At 41.3% G+C, this 19,171-nt stretch overlaps 1 protein-coding gene across 2 annotated transcripts in view; it reads left to right on the top strand.

Moving 5' to 3' along the window:
• The first annotated feature begins 12,018 nt into the window (after positions 1–12,018).
• The window catches only part of fgd5a (FYVE, RhoGEF and PH domain containing 5a), a 40,168-nt gene continuing 33,015 nt past the window's right edge, over positions 12,019–19,171 (top strand). For both annotated transcript variants that reach the window (XM_088005418.1, XM_088005417.1), the window contains exons 1-2: positions 12,019–12,272; positions 15,940–18,679. In XM_088005418.1, coding sequence (XP_087861544.1) covers positions 12,263–12,272; positions 15,940–18,679 — 2,750 coding nt within the window. In that variant the 5' untranslated portion in view covers positions 12,019–12,262. The remainder of the gene's footprint in view (positions 12,273–15,939; positions 18,680–19,171) is intronic.

Raw genomic sequence — 19,171 nt, 5'->3', positions numbered from 1 at the left:
ACGACTGTGGGCATAACACACCCCGGTCACTGGGTCAATGAGGGGTGAGCGGCGGAGTGGGTCCCAGGAGAGGGAGCGAGAGGGATTCTCATCGCTCCGAATAATGACAGAACAATATCCCTCCACCGACATCATGCTGTCAACGTGTTGCGATGACAGTAACAATTGATTGAGGTGGGGTTTTATCAAGGATGGCCTTTTTGACTCCCATGTTGCCATGGATACACACCATCAGCTGATGCAACGTAAAGAATTACATCAGTCACCTGGGGCTGATGTTCTTTATAGATAATGTTATTTTCGAGTGTTCCCTGATTCGTTTATGCACCCCGGAGAGCGACCCTGTCTCGCTGGCATATTTCATCTCCTACCCGTCTTTTTCTCATGAGCCACGAAATGCTTCAGTAATCATATTCAAGGTCACAAACATGATTTCTGGATGGATTTAAAGGCTTTTTATTATTACAAATGCGCGCTTATTGTGTTTTAAGCCACAATGTAATTCAATCCAGGTCAATTCAGCATTTTTCAGAAATAACCTTTCAGACACAAGCAAAATTCAAGTGCTGATCGAACACAATATAAAACACAGCTTTTGAAATAAGGCAATTAAGCATGTTCAGAAAGGATAAAAAGTTAATAAGGAATAAGATTTGCAAAACAAATACATAAAAATATGATATAAAAAAATTTATATATCAAAGGGTAACATCTGCAAAACAAGAAATGTACTACACAAACAGTTCGATAAAATTTGCGAAACAAATAATAAAAGCTCTGTCAAAGTATTCTGCTTTAGTTGTGTGTGTCTAACACAATTTTGCAGCAAGCCTAACCCCAGTTGAACAAATATTTGAGTCAGGACGTATCTTCCCCCTGCCAGCATGCCTAGGTGGGCCCCATGTGGGGAAAACGAGGGCAGACCATATGGGTCCCATATGGGTTTGTCCGCGGATTCCACAATGGCCCCACATGGGTTAGCTCATGTAGGGCCACAACCCACATGGGCCCTACATGGGCCCTATATGGTGGTGGCCCATATGGGTTTGTCCATTTAGGGCCCATGTGGGCTGTGGCCCTACTTGGGCAAACCCATGTGGGGCCATCGTGGAACCCGTGGACAAACCCATATGGGACCCATATATCAGCCCTCCTTTACCCCACATGGGTCCCACCTAGGCGAACCATGGAGTAAAACTGTAGGATGGAAATAAAATAGCTACTTTTAATTTAGCATCATTAGAAAAAGTTAAAACACAGAAAATTAGCATGACATGTTTGAAATAAATTAACATGAACCCATAGACATCACGCAGAAATCAAATTTTACATTTACTATAAACATTCTTCAGCAATATGTCATTAAATAAAATCTACTATATTAAAATATTAGAATATTAAAACTAAAGAATATTAAAACTTACAGGCGATGAGGTCGATGGCATAAACGGAAAGCAGATCACAATAGATGAACTTCCTCATGTGTGGCTGAGAGAAAACTAAAGAAAATGGCTGACTTCCTGTCACATGCCCATGGTGACCTTCAAAATAAAAGACTTGGTAGACTGAGACTAAAAACCTATTTTACAACAAATTAAAGGGCAGAACACAGAGATACATGTTAAGTCATGTTTTAAAATCTTAAAGTGTGTCCAATTGATCCAAACCAAAGGTGGAAGCTGATTCCAGAGCAAAAGGATCTGAAAAACTAAAGAAAGGAAGTACCTTTAGTAAATCCATTAAGAACTGGGCTGAAGCAACACCAAGATAATCTTCTCTTTTACCTCCTTTTTAAAGAACTGAATATTCAATGGAGTATCATTATGTTTTTAAACGGCTGTATTCATAAAACAATGCTAGTCTCATTATTTTCTGTTGGCAAACACACAAAGACTGAAAGTATAATTAGTAGTAAACCAAAATCTAGAGTTTGATTTCACTTTATTTGATTGGTTCAACTGAATTTTCCCCACCAAATAATTTGTTAAGATTGAATCATGATATAACAATAATTTAATGGATAATATTTAATAGTTTCAAGCTCTTGATTCAAAAAACATAAAACTAAATTGTTTTTAGGATATCTGGGTCAAAGCCTCTTCCATTAGAGCCATTAATCTAAGTATGGGAAGATTTTGTCTTTCATTTTCCACATGATCAGGTTTACATGCTGAAGCATATTTCCACAGGGTAGTGGTTCCACAGTCTCCGCAAATGATAATTGACCGGACTTTGCCCCCGCTGATGTTGTAAAAAAAAATCCCACCAGTTTGTATGTGTAGCACATTAGCACCCCTCCACCCTCCCAATCTCACAACCGAGCCCCCCACCCCCTGAGGCACACAGCGCACAAGAATCCACAAGAGCCCTCGACTGCAAACAGCTCAGCAGAATCTGTGAGCAGAGGGACAGGCCAGCTTGGCCACCTGTGTCCCCTGGGTGTGCCTCATGAGAAAGAGATAAAAAGAGAAACACAGGATGGTTGACAGAACGGTTCGTCAATGCTCTCCGGGGAAATGATTGTCCTGCTGCAGGAAAAATCACAAGAGCAGTCAATGACTTGAGGAGAAGATAACGGAGAGGAAGAGATGACACAATAACAAACACTGAATTCACACACACAAAAAAATGTTTGGGGCAGATCACCTGAAGAATACCATCAACTTAAGAAACATATCCAGTCTCAGAATTTCATAGTGGATTATGGAAGTGCTATTATATGAACTGTACACCGTTTGTGATGACGTTTGTATTGACAGACAATGGAGCCTGGAGGCGGTCCAACACCAGTGATCTTCCTGCTTAAAACACATCCTGACACAAGAACATTTAAAACCTTCCCTGTAAGAGAGAAAAGCGAGCTACAGTAAAAAAAATATATATATGATAGTTTGCTTAGACTCATAATAATTTTTGTTTTTTCAACTGCTTTCCTATATCTAGCCTGCCTGGAAGAAATTCTTATTCCATTCCACATTCCACATGTTTCAGGCAGGAAGATCATTCCTGGTGCACTATCTTCTACTTTATTTAAAATACAAATTGATTGAAGTTTCAGTGAACATTATTTCACAGGTTTTTGTTTTACACAACTTTTCTTTTACATCATGACGCTGATATGACTGTAACGTCTTTACAGTTTTTTGTTCTCAGAATTTGTTTCACACAGGAAGACTTATGGGTGCGCACCACCTTCTACCTTGATTTTAGCTGTGTTTGAATTCAGGGGCTGCATCCTTCGAAGGACCCGGTCTACGTAGGAAGCCGTTTATTCACGGTTTCTATTGGACCGTAAACAGTCTATTTGTTCTATTGGAACGAACTGGCCAGTGGCTCAAGCTGGTTCATTCTAGCTTGAGCCACTAGAACGAACTAATGTGAATTTATAATCAAGACATAATGGGAGTTATCTACTGACGATGAGCTATGAACTGCTTATAACCTTTTAATAGAAACTCACTTCAGAAATCCTAAACCATCACTTTAATCAACATCGGACAAATTTCTGCGATTGTTATTCATTTTTAATATGTAAAAAAAAAAAAAAAAAAAAAAAGAATCAGCGATAACATGTAAGTGGGAAATAGCTGAATGAAAATAGGTTTTTAAATTCGTCTCCCTCCCTCTCAGAGACCTTGCGTTAATATAGATCTCTCATTTCCTGTCTGTCAGAGATCCGTCATGATTAGAAAGAAGCTAATAATTCCAAAACAAAAGCCCACTGGAGACACAGGAGGAAGGCTGTGGCACTCGCTGTTGATATTGTTCCATCAGACAGCTCGAACAGAGGAAGTCCTCCGTCTGAGCTGCCAGCCCTGGCTGTTCTTAGGAAGAGGGGGGGGCGTGAGTGGGCAGGGGGGTGTTGGGGATAAGAGACCGCCCTGTTATCTCTGTGTAAAAAGGTCACACAGGTCTGGCGGAAGAAGCAAAAAGGAGCGGCCATCTGTGTTTTCCACGCTTGCCGTCCCTGCTATCTGGGGCACAGAGCGAACGCTTGCATGCATGCAGGTCGATATCGCGCCAGTCACGCATATCTGCAAACGTTGGTAATATCATGAAGAATGCATTGTAGAAGAAATTGGAAAACCCCCCCTGATATGTTATCTCATTTGTAATACATGTGCCAAGCGTCATTGTTCTTATAAAACATACTATTCATGTACCTGTCATTGCTTGCTATAAAAATTATCAGAGGTTTGAGTTATGTTTGGTTGTTATTATTGGGTCGAGCGTCGCATTCCCATTAGACAGTTTGTGCAATAGTCCTCTGGGGACTATGTTTTATTTTGCAAACCTGACATTTGGAGAAAAACAACATAACCGTTGTTATGTTGTTCATATATGTTCAGGGTGCTTCCAGAAAGTTTTATAATAAAAAAATAAAAATAAAAAAAATAATTAAAAAAAAACAGATTTCCAGATGAGGTCAACTTATGGTTGCACAATCAAACCAAAATTTTAGGAGTTTTATGTTAGGATGATTTTGTCATATTTAAAAAGAAAAAGAGTGGGGAGGAGTTGGGAGTGACATAAATAAATAAATAGTGCAGCAAATGAAAGGATGTCCTATTGAATGTCATATAAGGCTCTGTCTGGCCACAGACGGCCATTGGGGATCCAACACATTGATAAGGGTGTCTATTTCCCCCCCTTAGTGCCCTCGCTGTCTATGTTGTGCAACAAAAGACACACATTCAGACAAATCTAAGTTATTTTGGTTTAAATTGCCCATATTTTCCCAAATGACTCTTGCTTCCATGCGTCAAATCATGTGCATATTTTTAATTAGACTTGCACAAGATCCCTGACGACATGCGTTCCACTTACAAGAGTATCTGCAACCTTCCAGGCTCCTTCAGCTAGGAAATGTGAAAACACTCACAGGAAGAGTAAATTTTAGCTTGAGGGATTTTTTTTTTCTTCCAAGACCCCATTGTTTTCTTTCCAAACATGTTCAAACACACACACACACACACACACACACACGCACACTTTCTGGGTCCACTTATTTGCAGATATACGTTCAGCTCGCATCTGCATATGCACAAAACAAGAGTTTCCGGGCTGGGAATTGCCAGAACGCGTGTTTAGGTTTATTAAAAATGATTTAAAAAAAGTTAGCTTGTGTACTTTTTAGGAATTAAAAAAAAAAAAAAAAAAGAAATGAAGTAAAAATGCTGCAAAATCTCATCATTCTCCTGCAATTAAAAGGATCACAAGGGTAAATTATGGTTCTTCTTGACATAACTACTTGTGTTATTTTTTTTTATAAGCAGGTTACTGTTTGTACCTTATGCATTGGTTAGTTGTCTCTGCTTTATTAGAACAGAAACAATAACATATTCATCTGCAAACAGCGGCTGGCCTACTTTCTGAGTCCGGGGCTAATTAACCATATTCTTGACAGCTTTTGTGCCATAGCCAGTAAATTTTACCAAAGCGCAATAACACTCTATTGAAAATAAACAAGTGCCGCCATCTATAGCAGGCAAGATGTTCCACATGTATGACTCACACACATTATCAAATGATTTGATATATTGCACATTTATTATTCATGTGACAACAATGATATATGATGGTTTGATTTGCACAAACCCCTCAGGGTTGGGAGGGGGGAAATGTTTCTAAAGTGCTGATTTCTGCTGTCAACATTTTAAACGGGAAGCTATGGAACATACAGAAGCGCTAGATGGGGATCTGGTATACGCTGCTGACAGCGGGATTTTACCAAACTCTATTAGTCCTAAAATGATCTCCACACCATTCACTTCTCTGACATTTTAATACAGTTTTGCTGTCACGCTACCTCGTCGCCTGCAAAGGTTCTTAATGAGAACCTAAAGCTTGGAGTGAAGACTTGCATTTCTTGAGGAGTAACACAGGTGTCCCTGCAGGTCTGAGCACAGCTGGGAATCAATGTGACATGTCAATAATGCTTCGATCTATTGCAACGGTCATATGCTTTGCCGTCCAATCACAAAGGTGTTTAAGGTCACTGTAAAAGGTAGAAAACCCTTGCCTGATTGTTTTACAGCTTTGGATGAATCGATTGAGCTGCCACCGTTACACGGTACCTCAGTGTTTTCGTTTGTGTCACATTGTCAATCTTCAAAAACTGAACATTATGAAAAATGTATGTAATTTGTATCTAACACTAATGTGCAGGCACAGATAGATGTGGTCAAATGCTGGATTGTGTCTGACAAAAATATTCACTGAATTTGTTCTCATTTTGTTACTTTACAACTGCAACATGGCAATCAAAAATAAAAATGCTGCCTGCATTTATATTCAACCCCATGGATATTTTATAGAACCACCTTCCAGCTCATTCAGATCGTAGGGATAGCATCGGAAAAAACCTATTTTTGATTGGATTTAGGTCTTATGTTTAATTGGGTCATTATTATGCGTGAATAGGCTCTGATCACTATCAGGTGTGTTAAACTTTAGTCCTTGGGGATAGTGTAGGACAGGGTTTTATGCTGAGGTGGCAATTTAGTCATTTGATTCAAGTGTATTGGACAAGGGATACATCTAAGAGTTTCAGGACACATCAAGCTCATCTTACAAGCTGTGCATCACCAGGGGAGTAGCAGGAGGATGCTGCTTTCGAACTACATCTGGTAATGTTGCTCTTTTGTTGCTAGTATTCTTTCATGTTTGAAGTGCCTTGTTTCTATGCCTAAATTGAGATTTTTGGTCAAGGAAGACTTCGACTCTGACAATCATAAATCCTTGTCTAGGTCCAGGTAGACAGGGCAACCGCTGCTCAAAGAGAACATCCAACCAACCAAGTAAGGCCACCAAAACAAGTTCATTTAATTTATTTGTTTCCAAATGTTCTTCCTTAACCTTCCAGACATGCCATACGAAGAAACTAGATACCTACATCTGCGCCATGGCATTTTTTGCTCACAAAGGACACCTGATGTATGTTTGACTTAATTAAATCATGGTTGCCTCTGCCGTCAAGGTTGACAGATTGCACAATGAAATGTGAATCAGTGCCAGTAAGACCTTTGCCCTTCTTGATTATGCAAGTGTGTGTGCTGTAGATGTGTATGCTAATTTGTCATCTGAAATTGAGAGGAAGTTAGAATGTTAAGAAGGGCTTAAACAACACACTCAGCATGCAAGAATAGCAGGAGCCAGGTAGCCTCTAGACCTGGAAGGTTCTGGCCTTGCCATAAATTCCTCCCATGCAACCAAGGTGTTATAGCCCAGGCCCCAAAAAGATATTGTTGCTTATGTGAAGGAGGAAAGGTATGGGTGCTGAGGCAGCAACTTGAAACCCCTCCTAGGAATGAACTCCTCAGTTGTTCCCTGGCCCATCCCAACCCCACTCACACAAGTACAGCAGAGACCACAGCAAGGGACCCCCAGAGTTCCCTGACAAGAAAGGCTTCTGCATAAGTCACCGGAAGGTTGAGGCAATCCAGGAGAACGCATAAGAGCTATGCACAGTCAGCATCCAGATAGTCGCCCAGGACACAGGGACCTCACAAACCAGCAAGAACCACAGGAACTAGCAAATGCACCAATCCCTCAGCCCATCCCCAGTTGTCCACCCTAATGCGCTGATGGACTCCCTCCCCCGTCCATTTACGCCCCACCACCATGGCTGCCAGCTCACCCACCAGTCCAGGAACACCCGGAAGGCAACAATCCCAACACTCCCCCAAACACCACCACCAGAGGTGCAGGCATTGACACATAGTCCTCAGAAGAACAGCTAGAAATTTTGCGCTCCATGACCCACCGCCCATGTCAACATGAGCTTTCTAGTAATCAGATTCATCCTAGGTTCACCACACACAAAAATTAGTCTCAAACCATATTAAATTCACCCAGCAGATCTACTTCGACTTCCACAGCTAAAGCAGGTGTTGTGGTTTTTACCAGCTCTGGGAACAAGTTGCTGACCGCTTTCCCGGTCCCTTTCCTGTTTGGTGTTTTGTGTGTGCGTGTGTGTGTGTGTGTGTGTGCAGAGCAGAGCAGAGCGGAGGGGAGATAACGCCGGTTTGTTCCCTGCTACTACCGCATGTTTTTCCTAATATCTCCAGGCCCCCTTTCCCTTCCAGCCAAGCTGCGTTCCAGGTGGGGTGACAGAGCACAGCTCACAGCTACAGGCTGTCCAGGAAACTCGTGTCCTCTATCCAAAAAAACATGTTTTGACCGCCTGTACCACATCTGGAGGGATATTTACTCCTGCAGCTATTCTGTTCTCCGGCTACATCGCACAATACTCTTGACAGGTTCTGTTTGCACACCCAGCACAAGCAAAACATATTTTGTTTAAATGAAAGCAAAAAAAAAGGTCATGTGTATCAATTGTGCGCGATATACTCCAGAGAGCAGTAGATTTGGAACTGCCAAACAACCGAAACTGAGCTATCTTTAGTCAATCAATACAAAAACAAAGGGTTACTTTATGGCAGCTAAAAATGTGCTGCTACTGCAATACAAAAATATGACAGTCTCAACACTTTATAGCTGTTACAGCCTTTACATTTAAGAAGTAGAAAGAACAATCACACAAACGGCAATAAAACTGCTTTTGTGCATGACGACGCATGCATTAGTCAGCACCTTATACACACCGTTTAAATGTAGCAGTCACATCTTTAACAGAAGCAACTTCACATTTAATGCCCTCTTTAAATAATTGACAAGGACTATAATTACAAGCACCAAAACATTTAGTCTTTAATGAGAGGACATGAGCTCTCTCTAATCACCTCTCGGAGTCTGTCTGCACTTTATAGGTGCCTCAAAGCCAAGTCCTTCCTGCACCAAACCATCTGGAATGGGAATTTTGCTGCGTGTAACAAATGGGTCTGTATGCCGCTGCAGCAGTCAGGTCCGGAGCCCCGTGGCGATTCAGATTCTCTTTAATGTGTTTCTGTGCTCTATCACTATCTGCCTCATCTCCACTACGTCTCTCCTGCATTGTTTGACCTTCAAGTGTGCAGAAGAGAAGGAGAAGGGAGGTGAGACGGTCTCTGCCCGACAAGTGGGCGTTTAAGCAGTGCTGAAGGCTGTCAAATTAAGCACCCCAATAGGACTATACAGCTGTGGCTTTTATTGAGTGAGGTCGCTTCATCCTTGAGGCCTCGAGATTTTTCCAAACCAAGAGGTTCGTCAAACACTCAAACACTAAGGAGCGTCAGTCAGTCAGTGGTTACAACACCAAACCAAGACAATGTTTAAAATGTTAACCAGTCACTTTATTTGGCCATTGACCATTCTCTGACTTTTCTGCACTAAGCTATTTGTTTTTTCTTACTTTTCTTTTGAACAATTTGTGGTGTGACTCATTTTAATCTGATTTTCAGAGAGGAATGCACTATATCTAGCATGTACAAAATTCTCAAAACAAGTGGCACCTGTTTGGCACTTTCCAAGTTTTCAACACGCCTCACTTAATTAGACAGAATCAGCAATAAGACTGTTGTTACTGTGACATATACTATTGATTTATTTGCTTACAGTGGTTACTGAGGCTCGTCCCCCACAAATGTCCTCTATTCACTTGTTGTTGTTGCAGTTTTTATCAGCTGAATGTGAATGACGCAAATCTTATACGTTCTTAATTGGTGCCTACTGGTATCAGATCTGGTCACTCTACAGACTGCTGGAGTGCAATCATCTCTCAATAAGCTAGGCTGTGGTGTTCCAATAATGCTCAGTTGAGACTAAGGGGTCTCAACTGTCAAGAAAATATTCCCCTAACCCTAACCTCCAATCTGTTGCTCGGTTGACTATCTGTGTTAAAAGGAAATTGAACCTATAGTAAAGTAGCTGGTGAATGTTGGTCAGCTTCAGCAGCTGGTAAATCTTGTTTGTTTGTTTGTTTGTTTGTTTGTTTTAGTAAAGCATAATCTTATTTAATATGTTTTTTTAAGCTTTACTCGTCAGACATTGAATGATCACATAGAAGATTCGGAAGGACAAATTACATCAAGTGACATTAACATAAGAACATAAAATTTGGCCCTCCCAATAATTATCTTGATAAATAATCTGAAAGATGAAAATGGAGGTTGAGAAATGTAGATTCTTATAATAGTTGATAGCATTATGAATGAACATTTAAACATAGAATATAAACGTAGTGTTGATAGAGCTGTGGTGTATCATGGTAGTTGGAAGGCCCCACCAATCAGATTTTGTTTAGGGCCCCAAACAATCTTCGTCCGGCTCTGATACCGGTATTTCTCATTTGTTGCTAAGGAAGTGCTGCCTGTTGTGCAGGAAACAGGGAGAGCAGTTTCCTGTTATGGAGAGAGGTTTTTTTTTCTCTCTTTTTTTTTTTTTTTTTCAAGAGTTGCATTCATTCAGCCTTACAACAGATGCTTGGTCAGGAAGCCGGGCCAGCACCAAATGCTTTCTGCTGTCCTGGAGAAACTGTTTTTGGAAACTGCTTTTAGAAACCTTTCAATGCACCGTTTCTGTTCAGGAAATGGTCCACGAGCAAAACCTTGTGAGGACGGCTGTGAGAAAAACCATCTGCTTGATTTCTAACCCTCTAAGAAAGCAGCATCTAAAATATGTCGATGTCCAGTCATTACAGGGATCAAGGTCAGCTGAGCAGCTTATGCAACTGCACAGGTCTCATATAGTTATCCTTTGTGTTTCAGGACGTCAGACATGTTCCACAAACTCAGACAGCTGTCACTTAAGAAAATAGGATTCTGTTTACGTGCAAAAGCAGACCTAAAGCTGGCCATCAAACAATGAGCTGCACATAAATTGTGGCTTAGAGGTTAGTGCTTATCGCCCAAATCCTTCATATTTAGTGGATTTGTTGCCCTCGAGCTGACTGTGTTGTTGCTAAATTACGTTACACTATTCAAAGACATGTGTCATGCGACAAAACAAAATCCAACTGGAAACTGAGAATTGATTTTGTTTGGCATTAAAATCATAGACATAAAACAAACATCCAGTTAGTTGGTAGATAAAATACTCAGTGCTAGCTGAATTCCTTCTTTCGATGCAAGTATTTGGGGGTTGTATCCAAATTTAGCTAGTTTGGTGATAGCAATGCTAACATGCTAGCCATGTGGATAGCTTCCTAAACGTGACGCGGTCATTGCAACTGAGGCAAGGTTTTTAAAGAGATGTTCATTTCTTTTTAACATGGAGAACAAAACCAGACAAAACAGTGAGGATGCATGTTGGGCAGAATTTTATCTGCTGTGTTTTACAAAAGAATCCTTCACATCCATGAAACCTGTTTGTGCAAACTAGCGCCTGCAGATGATTGATTAGCGATTCTGTGCATTACCCGATTCGTTCTTCCATTTGGTTTTAGGACGATGACGGACTGATAAACAGAAAGCACCTGTGATGATCCAGCTGTTTGTGAACTGTTGCATCCAATTGTGCAGATGTTTTCAAGGTGTGTTTGCTTAATGAGATATGAGCTGACAAATATTTACTATCGTATCTAATTACAGTTAGTCTAAAAGATTAAGCTAAGTTAGAGCAGAAGAAATACATCACTTGTTTTTGTTGAGCTGTGCATTTTAAAAAAATAATGTATTTTAACACATTTAAGGTTGAGTTCAAAGTGACAGTGGTCCCACACCAGTAACCATGTGTAAGGGAATAAATTAATAGTAAATGTCACAGTAACAACAGTCATATTGCTGATTCTGTCTAATTAAGTGAGGCGTGTTGAAAATTTGGAAAATGCCAAATAGGTGCCTGTTGTTTGAGAATTTTGTACATGCTAGATATAGTACATTCCTGTCGGAAAATCAAATTAAAATGACTCGTACAATAAATCGCTCAGAAGAACAGCAAGAAAAGAAACAAACAGCCAAGTGCTGTTATATATATATATATATGCTTCCAGAGTAGGTGAGCTGTAATGGTGTGGTCTGAAGTGAGTGAGTGGTTCGCGCTCCATCTCTCCTCGTCGCGCTGAGGTCCAGCCACAGGAAGCGCACAGCAGCACCTCCCGTTTCCACACAGGAGCGCACCAGTGCGCTGGAACATCTCGCGTGGGGAGAGAGAGAGAGAGAGAGAGAGAGAGAGAGAGAGCTCCGCTACCCGCTGTGAGACGAGAAAACACCTTATACCAGATCTTTCGCCGCCGAGAAGGATGTTTCTACTCTCAAAACTTTAATTCCTCTCAATGCTCGCAATGCATCTGGATTAAGTTTGCGGTTTTTGCGGGAGGGCTCCGTTATCTGAGCGGAGAAAAATGAGGGCAGCCGTCGGTTTCCGTGGATGATGATGTCCCACAATGAACGCAGGTTGGTCGTAAATCTATAACGTTGTTGCACCGGAGAATAAACTTTTAGTGCTTTATGTCTGAGTTTGACACCGACGACACACGAGAAGGTTTGATGTTAAGTTATGAAAGTAATTTTTTCTATGTTTTTCCCCAATAAACGTCAATATTAAACGATTTTGAGGTGGGTTAAAGGAGACATTGCGCCTAATAGAAAAATAAATTATTTTACTAGTTTCATTTAATTTTTATCTACGGAATATATGTGTTTTCTCGTGTAAACATTGTAGTAGGATGATGGTGAACGGCGTACGCTGTATGCAGTTTGTGTGTACGTGTGTTTTAATATCCTGGAATAACTGAAATCCTTGGAAGAGGACTCAATAGTGTCCATATCTTTGGAAGTTATGAGAAGAAATGGAAGGGATGTACAAGGATTTGTGTTTAGATTGGATTTATTAATCCCTGTCTGAGAAATAAAACCGTGGCGGATCTGAATGGGAGTGTGTGTGTGTGTGTGCGTGTGTGTTTGGAAGTGCTGGTTCTGCTTTCAAGTCCGAGAAGCTGTAGATTATTTCTCAAACAGAATTGGTTTTATATAGCCGACCTGAAGCTGACTTGGGACCGTTTATCTCTTTAACATTGTCCAAATGTGAACATTTGTGCATTTTACAGCATTATAAATATAATTGTTCAACTGTAGATGATATACTAAGTAAACTGTTTAGGTTCTGAGAGTAAATGGGGAAACCTGCTTTTTTTTGTTTTGTTTTGTTTTTTTCTTAAACGTTTAAAAAGATTTTGGTAGTTTTTAAGGAAATGTGGCTCAAAAATTCAGATTCTAAGCAGGGCAATTAAAAATAATCATGATTTGCAAAACTTTATGCTGTAACAATTCATTCTTGAGAGCCCCCTGCTGGTATGAATGCCTCAATCAGCTGCTCATATCGCCTATGCCTTGGACCGACTTTTCCTTTTCTTATAACACTGAAGAATCCAAAGCTTTCGTCAAATCAGATTTTAGGCAGGTGGTTACGGTTTGACATTCAGAATCGAAGCACGGTGTGAAATCACATCCTGGACGTCTGACAGAGTCAAGGTTCCAGTGTCTGTCTCTTCCTTTTGTTTTGCAAAGCGTTTATTTTAATTGAATTCTTGTTGCATAATTCATATCCTGTTGTTCGCAGTTGGGTGCTTTGTCAGACTGGGACCCGTGTTTTTTTTCTCTCTCTGTTTTATTGTTCTTTGGCGCACTCAAAGAGTCCTTTCCAGAGGGGGGGAAAAAAAAAAAAAAGCATGTGGTTGTGCGTGAGAATCGTTGAAGAATGGGGAGAAGGAAGTCCATTTGTGCTGTGAAAATGTGAACTCCTCGAGAGGTTTTGTGGTGGAGTGATTGGGGGGCTTCACTGTTAATGTCCTTCCCACCCAGAGAAATCCTGTCTGGATTTCTTCACAAAAGTTCAACTGGTCCTGATTTAACGTTTGAAACCAAAAGCAACGTGTCTTAAGTAAAAAGAATGACAAGAAACGCTTGCAGACAGAAGGAGCAAGAAATACTAAGGAATAAGCAGAGGGCACACAGGGTTTAATAGGATGTGCGTCAGGACAGGTACTAAATAACAGGAAGCGACCAGGGGTGTACACACTTTGTTAAGAATGGGTGTGTTTCATGACAAGTCTAAATTTTTATCGGCAATGTTCAACACCGACAATGTTAAGTTTTAAAGAGAAAGTCAGGATGAGGTTGTTTTCAGACAGACTTGTTGAGGTGAGTCAATGCGAAATGATAAGAGATAGCTCCATTACCTGTAGTTTGTGAACATCATATCACAGTGAAAACTGATTTAATTCTCTGAGTGGTGTTAGGTTAACAGCTAATCAGACAGACTTTGCTGTTTTAGCTGATTTTGGATTTACATGGGACTATAGAAAATTACAAGTAACTGAAGCTGAACAAGTTTATGTTAACTGAAATCATCTACAGTTTGACGAGATGTTTTAACAAGGTCAGTGTTACACCCTAAAATCTTGTTGGTTGAGTTTTTTCGATCAACCAACAGATAAGCTGTTAGTTTATCTGTGGAGAAGTAAGACTTGCTATCATTGTGATCAGTGACAGTAGTTGAATGAATGCCATCCTGGAAATATATAATAGTCTCAATCTGAGTTTGGCCTGTTCATTGTAAACTATGCATGTTCAAGTTTTATATTTTGAACTAGAAATTATCAAATTCAGTTCACATTTCGTTAGAAAGTAAAAGAGCAATTTAATCTAAAAATATTTGTTGGGTGCCTGTACCGCCCCCTGACAAAATGGCCCCCAGGGCAGTGAGCCATACCACTCTTTTACAGAAAAAAATTGTACTATTAAAAATTGTACTTGTTTTTCTTGGTATCTTAGTTTTTGGGAACTTTTCTAGCAGACCTACAGTCAGCCACTTTATGTAGAGACACTAATGTTGTTCAGTGAAGAAAACAACAACAAACAGCAGTCTCTAGTAATGCTGTAAATGATTAATTAAATGCTAACATTTATGAACATCCTAAGGGTATGAACATCCTTTTGTCTGACTATTTTGAAAATGATTAAAGCAGCTCAGATTGCCCACTCCCACTAGCTGTTAGCCTCCCACCATTCCCACCAAAATGACATGACGTTGTACTGCAAGCAAGGGAACTGTTACTGATGGAAACAGAGCATCATAAAAATCTGGAGTATACCCTTAAGCCTCTTGTAATTGTAGCTTATGAGGCTTTTTCCGAAGACATAAGTAATTTTGTTGATGTTGTAGTTAGAAAAGTTTGGATCCTAGTTTGTGTGCCATCCTACCACAAATCCCCAAACCACTTGTGCCACTTCCCATACAGCGGTGATATTGTTCCTCCTCTAAGTACCCCACAGCTCTGTTGTTTTTCCTGCTGATAACGTGCCTTGGAGCTTTCTGTTGGTCGCTGACATCTGCACTGGACATGGCTTTCTTTAAAGGGTCAGCTCAAGATTTATGAAATGAGGTTCTGTTCATTGGTCCGGAGTGCTGAAACTATAATGACCGGTCCGAGGAGGGGCTGTAGTTATTGTTGGGTGATGGAGACAAGCGAAATCTTAAAACAACTCTAATCTTAAAAAAGCGTGGTCATGGTTTTGGTGAAGCTGTTCAACCATTAAATTGTCTTTAAATTTCAGTGGGTATTTACACAGAAGGTGGTGACTGTCCACATGGAAAATAAGCAAGGTGATTTAAAACTGAAAAATCGTTCAGCAGTTTCAATGAATGGTGTTTTATTGATTTTTTTTTTTTGCTAGTTGTTTTTATATCAATTACTATGACTGCAAACAATACATGTTTTGTTTTCAGCATGTGTTGAACACAGATCATTGGTGACACACTGCATACATTTATTTACAGTTTTTTTTTTTTAAATTAGCCTTTGTAAAATTAACCACCCAATTCAGATGTGAGAAAGGTTAAGCATTACATTAGTAAAATAATATTGGTATTAACTGCTGTGATATTTGTTGCTGCAGGGAAGACATAAACTACTTATGAATGTCTGTAAAATTGATGCATTAGATATAAAACTATGAGGCACATAATATTCTTGTAAAAGACATATAAAATCACAAAAAGTTGTAAAAACATGATTTGTGTCACGCTAACTTTGAATTTTCTCTCATTCTCTTCACACAGAGTTTCAAAATCCACTGCAAGTCCCTCGACCAAGGGTCCGCAGTCACCTCACTATCAAGGTGCAGTCAAAGTTAACATCAAAGTCATGGCCCCCTGTCCATGGCTTGAAACCTCCTGTGGCCCCCAAACCCAGGCCTCTCTCTCAGTCTCACCTACAGGGAGACACCCACCATCAGCACAGGCTCAGCAACGGAGAGCTGCCTCACGCTGATGGGGAGGCGGGAGATCTCCTTGAAGTGACTGAGGAGAACCACAATAAAGAGGAGAGACAAGAAGTAGAGGGTGGGGTTAGTGACAACAGCTCAGGAGGGAGCGACAAAGAGGACACGGCAGAGGAAGAAACCGTGGCAGGAACAGATGGAGGAGCAGAAGTGTTTGATAAAGATGGCGATGTGGACAGCATAGCCTCCGATGACACGATTAAGGCAGACGATTTGATTGACATCGCAGAGGAAGAAACCACCGACAGTGATTCCGTTCAGCCTGAAGATAGTGACCACACTGATGATGAGAGTACAGTAATGTCATTGCATCCTCCAGCGGAGCCAGAGTATGAAGAGGTAGAGAAGACGGAAACGGGTTGTGACTCTACAGAGCACTTATATGAACAAGAGGTGGAGTCACATCTTGAGCAAACACAGTCGTCCAGTGTTGATGGTGAGAACGATGATTCTGGACTTCACGAAACAAGCATTGAGCTGCCAGGTAGCTTTTTCCCAAATGAGGCAGAGTTGGAAAATGGCAGATTTGCATATGGATTCAGCATGCTTCCAACTGTTACTGAGGAGTATCCGTATGATTTGATCGGCCCCACTGATGATGCCAGCGATACGTGTGAGTCGTGTGACACAGCTGAAACTGGGGACACAGAAGTCTGGCAGCCAGAGCGAGCCACGAAGGACCCCTCTGGTTGTTTTCGATTCACGTCCAGCACAGAAGATGTGTTTGGGCCTTATTCCGTCATAGAAGCGGTTCCAGAAGATACGAGTAGCACGGCTGATCCTGAGTGGAACCCTGGAGAGGAAGATAAATTTTCATCAGCAAATGAATCTCAAACCCAGGATGCCTGTAACCAGGAACCTTACTACGTGTCATCAGATGACGTGGACAAGCTCGAAGACGAGCAAGCCAACTCAGAACAGCTTCACAATGAAGATGCCACGGAGCAATCTTTTCAACACAAAGACAAAGACATCGAGTCAGCTGATGAATATGCGGACATTGATGATTCAATCTGCCTAAAAGATGATAAAGCTGAGCAATCTGAATGCGTATCATCGGAAGATTACGTCGAGATAGGTGAAGAGGATGAGGAAGAGGAGGTGGAAAAGAAGCATATCCGAGTTAAGAGTGCAAAAGAGAGGACTGCTCAGCGAGAGCAGGCTTTGCGCGGCCAGAGAAAAAGCTGTCAGCCTCGCCTCAGGTTGTGCAACATCACAGTGCCAGCAGACCTAGACCTGGGCTGCACCCCAGAGCTCACCAATAGGGTGGTGTTTGCTCACACCACTGAAGCCTTTGAAGAAGACATTGAAGAACTAGACTGCCACATTGTGCCTTACTATGAAGACACAGATTCAGACAGTGATGAGCACATATATGTAGAGGTTGGGTTTGAATCAGAAGGGGAGAACTTCATGCCTCTTGATCGAAAAACCATTGTCACGCGATCAAGGTCTTACTCTGGAAAAGTCTCAAATTACGTACCAGAAACTGTACCAGAGGAAACAGGGACAGAGACTCATGACTACTGCACCGTACCGGAGGATAAGAGCAGTGAACCTCTCAGCCCCTCGGAGCAGCCAGCAGTTAATTCCATAACACCATCTACAAAGTCTCGTCGCTTCTTGCTCTCTTCTCGGTCTGCCGATGGTCCAGGATTATCCTTTTTCACTTCAACGGAGAATGACCAATCACTTCAGAATGAGATCAGAATAAAGAGAAAGGATGACACTTTGTCCCTGCCATGCGTCATAACTTCCTCTGGGAGCTTCTCTCAGCGTAGCCATCAGTCATCAAGTGGTGTTTCCACGCCAACTTCTTTAGCGGACATACCTCCACCCTTTGAGCTGGTTCCAATCACCAAGAGACCTGTCACTAAGAGCTCACCATCCCTCCTGATCCAGCATGAACTGAGTGAAATGCCCAAGAAGAAGAAGTCCTCGTTTAAGCGTTTTCTAGCGTTCAAGTTCAAGAGGAAGACCGACCCAAAGGGTTTCAGTGACGGAAGTGTCCGCTCTTCGCGATCCTCCTCCGAGTCCAGCCATCACGGCGTGAGAGTCATAGAGCTTGATCGTCGAAGCAATGGCAGCTCACCTCAGCTTCAGTCTGCCATGGTGAACCTCCAGCAACATCCATCAAACCTGCCATCCTCTCTAATTCTCTGCAAAGATCCCCACAGGAGGAAAGGAGACCTCAAAGCTGATGGCAAGGGCGTGTCCAGAGTAGAATCCTTTGAGGAGCGCTCTCGCCGCTCCATCATGCCACTTCCAATGACTAAACCTCGCTCCATCTCATTCCCCAGTGCGGACACCTCAGACTATGAAAATATTCCAGCCATGAGCTCTGACTATGAGAACATCCAGATCCCAGGAAGACCCACCAGATCCCACACAGTCACAGAATTTTTTGAAAATCCAAACCGCACCACAGTGGTGTCCAATGAAAATGATGGTTATGTGGATATGAACAGTTTTCCTGGGATTGACAGCAAGCCTCAGACATTGAAAGCAGACTCTGAAAGGTAGGAACAAAGTATTTTCTTTGATTTCACCTCAACAAATCCAAAAATGTTTATTTCAACCTTATTTATAGCAATGTTTGGTGTAATATTATGAGAAAGCTCAAATAATTTTGACTACAGATGCTTCTAGTATCAGGTGCCCTAATTAATGAACAAAATCACATTTTGATCTCACAGATCTTTCACAGAATGTTTGGCAAGCCTTTTTCTAAATCAGCCAAATTTCCAGGTTCTCAGTTAGCAAAGCAGCCCCAGACTACTAAACTACCACCACCATGTTACCAGTCTCATTAGTTGACAGAATATTTTCTCAAAAGTGTTGGGATATGTACTCTCTTTGGTCAGCGAGGGTTTTGGGATTTAAACTTTCCTACAGATGCACTTTTTCTTTCTTGTTAATTCATGAACGCACACCTGACCAGAGGCATGGACGGCTCTACCCTGCTCTAGTTATTGCTCTAGGTTCCTCTATAATGCTTCAAAGAGCACTAT

The sequence above is a fragment of the Poecilia mexicana genome, unplaced genomic scaffold (assembly GCF_051168715.1).
Source record: "Poecilia mexicana isolate PSO_F unplaced genomic scaffold, ASM5116871v1 scaffold_5, whole genome shotgun sequence".
NCBI lineage: Eukaryota > Metazoa > Chordata > Actinopteri > Cyprinodontiformes > Poeciliidae > Poecilia > Poecilia mexicana.
The sequence above is the reverse complement of the archived record's forward strand: the minus strand, read 5'-3'. Positions and strand labels throughout refer to the sequence as shown.